This window comes from Passer montanus, unplaced genomic scaffold (genome assembly GCF_014805655.1).
Source record: "Passer montanus isolate IOZ18808 unplaced genomic scaffold, ASM1480565v1 scaffold44, whole genome shotgun sequence".
NCBI classification, from domain to species: Eukaryota; Metazoa; Chordata; class Aves; order Passeriformes; family Passeridae; genus Passer; species Passer montanus.
Window position 1 is genome coordinate 3452506 of NW_024369262.1, and position 11160 is coordinate 3463665.

The window sequence follows — 11160 nt, forward strand, 5'->3', positions numbered from 1 at the left end:
GGCGGCACCGGCAGCACGATCCCGAGGCGGAAGCGGCTCTTATAGCGCCGGCACCGGAAGCCGGAAGAGGGGCCCGGGGCCGCGGCCGGGGGCGAGGGGGGGAGCGGCGGCGGCGGGAGGGCGGATGGCGAGAGGCGAGGGACACGCTTAGTGCGGGGGAGCGGGTGGGGCGGTCCCTCACAGAGACTCGTCGTTCTGGCACCTCACACTGGTGCCTGGCAGCGATCCCTGACAACGACCCCTCACACGGACCCCTCTCGGCGGCCCCTCGCACCAATCCCCGCACAGGGAGCCCCTCACAGGGAGCCCCTCACAGGGACCCCTCACAAGGACCCCTCACAAGGACCCCTCACATGGACCCCTTACACTGGCCCCTCACAGGGACCCCCTCACAGGGACCCCTTACACTGACTCCTCACAGGGACCCCTCACAGGGACCCCTTACACTGGCCCCTCACAGGGATCCCCTCACAGGGACCCCTTACACCAACCCCTCACAGGGACCCTATCACAGGGACCCCCTCACAGGGACCCCTTACACTGACTCCTCACAGGGACCCCTCACAGGGACCCCCTCACAGGGACCCCTCACACCAACCCCTCACACTGACCCCTTACAGGGACCCTCCACATGGACCCTTCTCACAGGAATCCCTTACACCAACCCCTCACAGGGACCCTATCACAGGGATCCCCTCACAGGGACCCCTTACACCGACCCCTCACAGGAACCCTCTCACAGGGACCCCCTCACAGGAATCCCTTCATATGGACCCCTCACACGGACCCCTTACACCGACCCCTCACAGGGATCCCCTCGCAGGGACCCCTTACACCAGCCCCTCACAGGGACCCTCTCACAGGGACCCCTTACACCAGCCCCTCACAGGGACCCTCTCACAGGGACCCCTTACACCAGCCCCTCACAGGGACCCCTCGCACAGATTGCTCACACCAGCCCCTCACACGGACCCCTCACCAGCCCCTCTTGCCACCCCCTCACAGGGACCCCTCACCCCCACACAGCCCTGGCTCCAGACCCTTCCACGCTGCCTGCAGTCCGTGGCCTCCCCACCCGAGGAGGGGCAGTGCTGGGGGCTGTTTGTGGCACCAGCTCGTGTCAGTGCCAGGGGCACAGGCTGGGCTCTGCAGCGCTGCTGTCACCCTGGGTGAGTGCACCCGTCACCCATCTGGAGCACCCCCATTCCACTGTCCCCAGCTCTATCCGCTCGGTGTCACCCCCTGCGCTGTGGCAGATCAACAGGAGGGTTTGGGACAGCTCTTCACAGCTGGTGGTGCTGAGGCCAAGTGCCCAGGAACATGAGGTGGCACCGCTGTGGCACCTTGAGGGACCTCCTTGAGTCAAAGACATGCTCTGGATCACGCTCCAGATCAAGCTGCTGAATTTTCCTCTTGAGGAACTGCCTGCTCCTCTGAGAAGAGCACTGGTGCTTCACTGTCTCGCATTGATTTACATCATGTAGTGTTTATTGACAGTATTAGTAATGGATTATTCCAACGCATGATGAGGCCTTGCCAGGACCTTGAGAAAAGTGCTTGAGTGGCACATTTGTTGGGGGCAGGGATGGATGGAGATGTTTTCCACCCATCGTGGCACTGGAGCAATCACACTGAAACTTCACTGTGTGTCATCGAGCACCTGGGGCTGCCCCAAGCCCTGGTGAGCCACGGAGACGGGAGGTGCAGCAGCAGTGCTGAGTGCCAGGCAGCTGAGATGCCCACAGGATCTGGGAAGGGGCACAGGGTTGGGTGGCCACCACCCCAACACCCTGTGGAATGGCACTGCAGGACAGAAAGCTGTCAGCCCAACACCTCACTTTATTTGTGAGCATCAGCATCATAATGCAGAAGAGATTGCTCTGTAGACTGATGAACAACCCACATGCCTGACTGCACATGCATTCATTGTTGGAATAAGCAAGGAGGGCAAGAGCTGGCATCATCTCATGCAGCCCACCTGCCTGAATGGTGCTCCAAGGAAAGGTTCCCAGTGACCAGTTCTTTTGGCCTGGCAGGAGAAGCTGAGATGCCCACAGGATCTGGGCAGAGGGTTGGGTGGCCACCACCCCAACACCCTGTGGAATGGCACTGCAGGACAGAAAGCTGTCAGCCCAACACCTCACTTTATTTGTGAGCATCAGCATCATAATGCAGAAGAGATTGCTCTGTAGACTGATGAACAACCCACATGCCTGACTGCACATGCATTCATTGTTGGAATAAGCAAGGAGGGCAAGAGCTGGCATCATCTCATGCAGCCCACCTGCCTGAATGGTGCTCCAAGGAAAGGTTCCCAGTGACCAGTTCTAACAGTTCTGACCCTCTAAGCAGCAGCTTAGAATCAACAGATGCAAAGAACGACTTGTATTTTGAAAAAACATATAAACTTGATCCCAAAAAAACAGTTTCAGTGCTTTATCTCATCATCTCACAGAATGGCTTTGGCTGACCATAGAAATGATGTTTTCTGGGTGTTCTTTACCTGCAGCAAAATGAACAGAAGAAACGAAAAATCACCTCCTAGAAAAAGAAAACACCACAAGTGAGTTGAATTCATCTGGGCTGTGTTCAGCTCCAGAAAGCTGCCAGCAGGATGAGGATATGACGTTAGGGTTTTTTCCCTTCCAGTGGTTACACACAGGGGTAGCCAGAGCCCTGGGATGGCCAGGGAAGGGCAGGATTTGTTTGTGTCCTGTCATGCTCCCAGTGACCCCTCTCTGCTGGGATGTTCACCAGCCAGAGCAAGAGCTGGGTGGGTTTATTATGCTGAGTGAACTTTTTCAGGATCTGCCAATTTTAAAGAAGGAATTCATTTGGAATAAGTGTGAATAAGCAGTCAAATACTTACAGAGCTGTTTCTTTTGGTTTCTTGAAGCACTGAAAATAAAAGAAAAAAGCAGTCCTGTTATCATTCACATTTCCTGGCCGTGGGGATATTGTTACAAATACTGCAAGTACATAAAGCCTTCCACATGAAATATCTAATATTTGATTTATCTACTGGTAATTCTAAAGCAGGAGGTAGTTTGTATCAGTTTTTTAACAGTGAAAAGCAACATTGCAAAATAGAATAGAAAAGGTAGAAAAAACCCCAGGACACTGCAGCAAACAATACTATTTTTTCCTATGAAACTAGAGCTTTCCATACCTTTAAAAATGTATCTCTTCGAGCCACAATTCCAAAAAGTATTGTGATTGTAACCACCACGACAGCAGCAATAACAGCCTCCTTGGGAAAAACAGGTTTTTTATCTGTCAGGAAAGAAGAAATTGGATATATGAGAAATTCCTGCAGTCACATAACCCAGAACATTTCACAGGACTGTGGAAAGACATTTCTTTTCCCACAGCTGCCACTGCTGAATTAACTGTTGCTGTCCCTGCAGTCTACAGACTGACTCTGTGTGTTAGTCCCCTGAAGAGAAAGGAGCTGAGCCTGTATTTTAGTGAACTGAAGCACAACTTCTCTCGCCTTAAGCAGCTCTTTGGACATGACAGAATCCTGTGGTCACAGTAAGATGCTTCCAGCAAGACCTGAGGTGCTTTAAACCACACTTGAGAGTGTCCTGTCAGCGTGGCAAGAGCAGCAGTGGGATGAGCCTGCCCCGGGTCACACTTGCCAAATGCTTTTGAACATCTTGCAGATCCACTTGCCCAGGTAGAGCAGGAGAGGCCCTTCCTGGTGCTGTGGTCCCAGGCACAGGTGCAGGGAGAGCTCCTTGCTCTTGCTGTGCCCTCAGAAATCCATGCAGGAATTTACCACACTCCACTTACCCTTCGTAATATAAATGGATTGCTGACATTATAAAAAAGAACAGAGAGTTGTCTGTAAAGCTCATTATTCAGCAGCAGCCTTGTTACCTTCAACTATGAGGTGGAAATCCCTTGTCCCACTTCCCAGGCGTGATTCCACCACGCAGGTGTAGGTACCATTGTCAGATTTCTGCACTTTGCTGATGGAGAGCTGAAAGACCTCACTGGTCTGGTACAGCTTGTGGCGACTTTGCTGCAGGGTCAGGATCTGGTTGTCCTTTAACCAGACGCTCTGGGCTTGAGGGTTGGATTTGGAGTTGCAGGTCAGAGTAGCATCTTTCTCTTCTTCCACATGGAGGGTCTCCTCTCCACTCAGCTGGGGAGGGACTGTTCACAGGAATGCAGTTCAACGGGTCATTAATAATGCTGCTCATAGAATCACAGAACCATTTAGGTTGGAAAAGGCTTCTCAAATTGAGTCCAGCCATTAACCCAGCACTGCCAGGGCCACCACAAAACCATGTCCCCGTGTGCCACATCTACACATCATTTAAATCCCTGCAGGGATGGTGTCTGCACTGCTGCCCTGGGCAGCCTATGCCTGGACTTGATGACTCTTTCAGTAAAGGAATTTTCCTTAATACCCAATCTAAGCCTCCTCTGGCACAACTTGAGGCTATTTCCTTTTATCACTTTTTGTTTGGGAGAAGAGACTGACTCCACGTTGTGCCAACCTCGCAGAATGCCCACATTTAACACAAAATAAGTTCCCTTCACACATCCCTCATGCTTGTTCAGTGTTCTAACAGATCATAGTACTGCAGCCTTTCCTGATCCCTGGGAATGAGGAGGGCAGCCAGTGGCAAAGACTGTCACTCCAGTATTTCCTCTGCCCTGACTTGTATCCTTGGGAAATAATCTAGGTGGAGGCAGGGACATGTCCCGAGTATCCTTCTTAAGGGCCCACCCACTCCTATAAAAGAGCCCTTAGATCAGCCATAAGCACCACTGTGGGAAGGGAGTGTCTTATCACGTGAGTTATCTCCTCCTAAACGCATTTTTTCTCGGTGAAGACAGCGTTCAAGGGTGCAAAACACCGCCCAGACAGAGCTGCTCAGCCCACGGCTCCATCCCACCCCAGCCATTCCACACAGAAATCCACCACGGCCACTCACACTGCACATCCAGAGTCACAGACACCTGCACAGACTTGTCCCGTGCCAGCCTGCACGTGAAGATGACTCCGTTGTCAGACTCGTTGACCGGGGATATGCAGATGTTGCTGATGTTCACTTTATTGCCATCCTTCAGATCCACTTGCCCCGTTCCGCGGTACCAGAGCAGCTCCTCGGCCTGGCTGCTGTTGTGCACCAGGCACGAGAGGGAGATGGCAGGGCTCAGCCCTGTAGACAGGGTGAAGTCAGCAGCGTGGTTATTTACAGACAGTTCCAAGCCTGCAGAAGAAGGAGGACAAGGACATTTAAGCATCTCAAGCCATACTCTTCCCACAAAAGCTGCCACGCTCACTTCTCCAGGCCTCACCCTTGGAGAAGCGATGAGACTTTCAGGCTTCAATCTAACAGCTGTTTTCAGGTGGAATGTCAGTTTTGAGGCAAGAAGCTGTCTTCATCACAAAGCTCCCTCCACAGTTATTTAAAATACAAATCAGCCTTTTGCAGACCTGTGACATGACAATGTCAGAAGCCAGAACTGACCATCTGACACCCAGCAAAAGGTCATTCCCATCCCATCACCCTCCTGCTGCCAGTCACTGCCGCAGCACCACAGTGCTCACTGCTTGATACTCTGTTTTTCAGTTGGAGCAGGATGCCCTTGGGAGAATAAATGAGTTAATCAGCCCCTGAGCTGTATCCTGGCTGTTGCAGAGCTGCAATTTATCAAAGGTACAAACCTCAGGACATACTAAATGAACAACCAGTATGGGAAATAAATTATTGTAATGGGATGAAACCCACTACTAATGGGATGAAACTCACTACTGCAGCCTGGGCCATAGAATAATGAATAAAAAATATAGCTCAGATTGTAAAGATATTAAGGTCCTCTGAATATAAAGAAGTCTGAAGGTCTCTGTCTGAAGGTGTTCCCAGGTGGCCAAACCTATCACAATTCTCACTGCTTAGAGCAGGTTTGGAAACTGTGGCCTCACCATCCCTGCTGCAATAATGCTGGAAAACACTGACATTTCCCCATTCCCTTCTCTGCTACTCCAAAAGCAGAGGTCAGTTTTCAGACAGTCCTCTGGGGATGACATCCAGAACACCCAAAATCTGGGATGCTGCTGTGCCACATCACCCAGCCCTGGGCAGTTTCAATAATTGGTGTGATGGGGCTTGGACAAAGCCAGAATGGATTTTTCCATTGCTTACCTGTGGCCACACATGCCAAGAAGGAAACAGCAAGGATGGGCACGGCGAGGCTGCGTCTCCGCGCCATCTCGGAGCAGAGCTGGCTCTGTTGGAGAGAGGATCACAGCACTGCTGCCTCTGCCCAGGGCTCGCAGGGGTTAATCCCTGCAGCCATCAGACATCCCGGGGAGAGCCCCCACAGCAGGCACAGGGTCACCAGGGAATAAACAGAGTCCATTGTTGCAGGGCATTTTCCAGTTCAGAGCAGATTCAAGGGGGTTTTATGTCTCTAATCTCCATTACATGAGTTTGTTGTCCCTGATCACCTGTCAGTCTGGGGAACCTGACTCTGGATCAGGTAGCACTGGACTTACCTTGGGAAGAGTCTCTGGAGAGGCTGCTTCTGCTGGGAAGTGCACAGTTCTTTCCCCTCCTTATTTATAGGGTCTGAATTTTAATATTTTATGGTTGTTCAGTAAGAAGTAGGTCTATAAAATGGGTTCAAGGCCTCGTTCAATTCCTGGATTTCTGAGCTCCCACAAGACTAAAGTATTTGCTGGGCTCCACTGGCTGTTTTATGAGACTTTCTGAGGCAATGAGTAACTAATGAGAGAGTTCCTGCATCAGCCATAAATATTTTCAGCCAAAAATAATACCTTTTTTTCCTCAGCTTTCTGTGTGTTCACAGCACTATTTCAAGCCACGGGGATTTTATCCTAGATTATTCTAGAGCAGGAGTAGACTCTGATTTGTCCCTTTCTGCCCAAAGCTCCATGTCCTCCTTTGAGTGGAAAATGAGACAATTCACTGATTCAGACTTTGAACTGGCTGTTGGCAGAGGAGAGAGCAGACACTGTCCTGCTCAGCAGTGTGTACCCCAGGCTGCTCTTGTGCTTAGCTCAGCCCTGGGCACCCCCCAGCACAGAGCAAGGGGGTCTGTCCCAGCTGTCCCCTCTGCTGGGACAGCTGTGCCTGGGCTGTGTGTCCAGGGCACAGCTGAAGCACTTGGCTATGTGCAAATCTGTCTGAGGTTGCTGTTTGCATCTCAGAGGGTGATGGTGACATGGTCACAAAGCACGGGGTCCTCAGAGCTTTCAAACGTGCTGTCACTGCTGCCAGTGTCCTTGCAGGCACATCACTCATCAGGAATGGGCTCAGCAGAGCCATAAAGTGCATTTCATGAGCAGGAGGAGCCTGGGATGTGTCCTTGGTGTTTTCTTGGCCTGTGGACGCCGTGTCCCAGCTCAGTGACACAGAAATGGGCAGGGAGAGCTCCTGCTCTGGGGCTGCTGCCTGCACACAGCACAGGAGCACACAGCACTGCTTATTTGTGGGGCTGTTGCAAACAAGGGTCACCTTTCAGTGTTTCTTAATAGAATTATTTCTGTGTTTATGGGTTCACCCTTAAAACCTACAGGGAATCATTCTTGGTTTAAAAAGTATATGTGTACAAAAGTCCCTTGAAGAGAGAGTTCTCAGTCCCCCTTCTAAAAAATTGTCCTGTCCTTGTAGAATTCAACAAAACATTGGCTTATGATTCAGTACAAATTTTAATCTAAATTCTCTTCCTAGGAGTAAAGTGATCTCTGTGGTTTGGAATTAAGTTGAGTTGAAATAGAGAGGGATTCAAAGGAATGGACTGGGAAATGGTTCATGTGTTCCCACCACAATATGAGCCAAAGGCAGGAAAGTGAAGTCCGTGCTCCCTCTGGTCACTGCACTGCACTGATTGACACTCTGGAGAAGAAGGAGATGGTTTGGAGTAAGTGAGGATACATAGAAGGAAAAGGTGGATTTTGGGAGTATTTCTTTTAATGTAGAAATGACAGTAGGGAAAAAGATTGTCAGACAACAGTGTTCTGGGGGGGCTTTGTTATGATGTGAGACCCAGCACAGCTGGGACCTGGGTCAGATTCTGTTCCAGCAGGTCCATGACAGGCAGTGAGGTGAGCTGAGGTTCATCTGGAGCAAGGACAGTGTCCTCTTTTGCAACGGGCTCAGGATCTGCTGAAGGAAGAGGGACTAGAAAATCAAGGTGTTACCTGGCCACAGGCACTGAAAGGCAGCTGTTTAGATCAGGTAACAATTGCTTTCGCAATGGCTTTTTACACTTTTGTTTTTACACAAGGTGTAATTAATCTTGTGGGTGTCTAATTACTGAGGTCTAGAGTTTGTGGGTTGTATTCTCCACCTTTCCATTACGTTTTGGAGGGACATAAACCTCACGTTCCAGAACGCAGAGCAGCCATTAATGACTCAGACTGGGAGGAACCTCTTCAGGGAGGCAAGAACTCCATAACTCTGCACAGCAAAGGATCCAACCCTCACATTTGAGGTACTCAGATCTGCACTGCCAAGGCTGGATTAGACAGTGTCAGCAATCCACCACACCGGTTCCTGCTTGTCATCCTTATGGCAACGCTGCACCAACAAACCCAGAATAAGACTGTTGTTAAATATGTCTCTGAACAGCCTCAAAGGAATTAATTAATAAGGACCAGTCTATTCCTGCGTGTAATCCAAGCCTTAGAAACCTGAGCAGAGAAGATTTAGAACCTGATAGAGATTGAACAGAAGTTTTATTTTTTTCCATCAGGTCTCTTCAACTCCAACTCCAAACATCCCAGCAGTTCTCAGCAGTTGTTTTGTTCCCAGCAGGTTCCTGATGTCAGTTTGCAGGAGGCACTTGCCACTGTCAAACCAGCCACACTTGCCTGTGGTGGCACCTTGTGTCTGGGAAGCATCCAGAGATCAGAATTTCAGCCGGCAGCCACCCACTCTGGGCCACTGGCCCCTGGACACGAATGCTGGCCCTTTTCCCTGGAAACAAAACTCACCAGGTTCTGTGTGGCTCTCCTCAGTGCCTGCAGGAGCAGGGAGCACAATTCCTAATCCTCCACCCTCTCACTGGCAGATGAGATCTTGATTTACACTCAGCAGTTGTGAGGGTTGATGGTTGCTCCTGGAGTCGGGGGCATGGCAGACGTGTGGAAACCCAGGATTGTATCTATGGTTTTGTCAAGCAAACAAAGGCTGTAATCCTGCTCCAGAAAACATGTTTCTGCAACAGTGCCTGAGGCTCTGCTCTAAGGCTGCTCCTGTATTCCTACTCCTCGTGGTTCCCCACTTCTAATCCCTTCTTAATATGTGGTGCTTCATATTTTGCAACACTTCCATTGTTGGAGGATGACTGTAACACCAAATCCAGTGCCTCTCCTTGCCAGATAACTGGGCTGGAAATTGAGGCTGTCCGGAATGCTGCTTGAACTTACTCAGCACTCCTCTTCCCTCCCACAAAACCCATTTTTCCAATGCTTTTTAAAAACATTATGGAGGTGTGATGTGCCCTGATTTCTTCCAGCCTAGATCCAGCATATTTCTCACCGGTGAGATGGACAGATCACAAGTATTTTTTTTCATAAATTTGTTAGTAAATCTATTTTCTGATGATCTTTATATAAAGGTTCACATGTCATGCCACTGAACACAGAGGAATGATGAGTGAACTTTATCCTTGGGAAGGAGTAAGAATAGTTAAAGAAGCACTAAACCAGTGAATATTGCGACATTTTAAAATAAATTCAAATGGAAAATAGGCATTAATGGAGAAGCAGATCCTGGGATCTGGAATAATGAAGTGGAAGAGAAGCCCTCAGGAAGGTGAGGCTCCAGCACAAGTGTTGGACGTGGATGCCACCTGCTGGGTACCCACCCATGGATGTTGATGGGGAGCAAAGTCACTGGGAGAGCTGGAAACCAGCTGAGATCACCTTGGCAGGAAAGGCAGAAAGTCCTGTAGAAAGCTGAAGCCACACTCATGGCTGGGGAGGATGCTAAACCTGGTGCCTGCTTCATGCTGATGGCAAGTACAGGACATTCCCGAGCAGAATTCCCAGAGCTGCCTCTCTTTCAAGGCTCTGTTCTGCTGTGGCTGCTCTACAGCCTGGACCTCAGATATTTTTGTCTACCTAGGAACTTTCACCACCAGTGGGATTTCTTGGAAGTGCTCTCTGCTGGAAAACCAAGTGGTGATTTGATCTTGTGAAGTGCTGCCAAACAGTATTAGCAGTTTTAACTTCCCTGCTGTGGGGTCATCCCTCGCTCCCTCTGCGAGGAATCTGCAAGGACTGAGCTGCTCCATCTTTCCAGTTCATGGGGGACCATTTGCTGCTGATCTTCAGGAGAAAAATCACATTCCTGCTCCACGTTTGGAAGCCCTCTGGAGTGTGGTGAGGCAAAAGCCCCAGCTCCTGAGTAATCACCTTTCTGAGTGCCACAGCACTGGCACGAGGCAGAGATGAGGAGGAGGAGGAGGAAGAGGAGGGAGAGGAAGAGGAAAGGGAGGAGGAAGAGAAGGAGGAGGCAGATCAGTCCCATACTGTGTATTTGCTCACTCAGGGATGTGCAAGAGCTCTCCTGGGCTGGCCCAAGGAAATGTGAAGAGTTTGTTGTTGCTGGCTGCTGAGCAAATGAGCTGGTGACTCATCAGCCTTTGCCACATGCTGCTTTTACAATTGGCCTGCTGGAGTTCCAGACAACTGGGCTTTTATCAGCTAAAAAGGGAAATGAGCTCAGTTACTCTTGGTAAATCCAGAGCAATCCATTTGTAGACTGAGGACTTAAAGCTATAATGGTGATCACTTCCTAGAGAGCCACATTCTCTCTTGACATTCCTTCTCCTGTTCGGTTTAAGAACATCCTGATGACCAAGGTCTTTTGGCTTTTCCAGTTTAATTTTTTCTGGGGTATCTTTTTGATGGATAACCCTTATTTCCTGCTTGCTCCTCTCCTAATGGTTGTGCAGAAGAGAAAAGCCCCAAGAAAGAGAAGCCAATTTACTGTCCCTTTCCTCGGGGCCCTTCTGATGCTGTACCATGCTTGGATCACTCACAAGTTTGCATCATCTGATCTCTTGCACAAAGGATGCTGGAATGCTGTGAGATGAAAGAGTCATTCCAGTGATGGTTCTCCTGAAAATCGGTTTTATGTGCTAGACTTGGGGCTTTTGTCTCCAACA

The 11160-nt window shown here is 50.0% G+C and overlaps 1 protein-coding gene across 3 annotated transcripts; it reads right to left on the bottom strand.

The window, feature by feature from the left end:
- Positions 1-2029: 2029 nt before the first annotated feature.
- TMIGD1 (transmembrane and immunoglobulin domain containing 1) lies at positions 2030-7175 on the bottom strand. 3 transcript variants are annotated; one of them, XM_039720641.1, is made up of 6 exons: positions 6165-7175; positions 4950-5228; positions 3883-4161; positions 3170-3273; positions 2870-2898; positions 2030-2503 (listed from the first exon to the last, which is right to left on the bottom strand). In XM_039720641.1, exons 1-6 carry the CDS (start codon positions 6229-6231, stop codon positions 2500-2502), a joined length of 762 nt encoding a protein of 253 aa, XP_039576575.1. In that variant the 5' UTR covers positions 6232-7175; the 3' UTR covers positions 2030-2499. The 3 variants fall into 3 exon arrangements, with proteins under 3 accessions (XP_039576575.1, XP_039576573.1, XP_039576574.1); XM_039720639.1 differs by having other exon boundaries at positions 2030-2541; XM_039720640.1 differs by lacking the exon at positions 2030-2503 and having other exon boundaries at positions 2866-2898.
- Positions 7176-11160: the final 3985 nt, after the last annotated feature.

Coding starts and splice junctions, on each gene's coding strand:
- TMIGD1 (XM_039720639.1), bottom strand. CDS start 6,231: ATGGCGCGGAGACGCAGCCTCGCCGTGCCCATCCTTGCTGTTTCCTTC. Junction 4,162..4,949: donor TGTGACTCTGGATGTGCAGT/GTGAGTGGCCGT, acceptor TCCTGTGAACAG/TCCCTCCCCAGCTGAGTGGA. Junction 3,274..3,882: donor TTTCCACCTCATAGTTGAAG/GTAACAAGGCTG, acceptor CTTTCCTGACAG/ATAAAAAACCTGTTTTTCCC.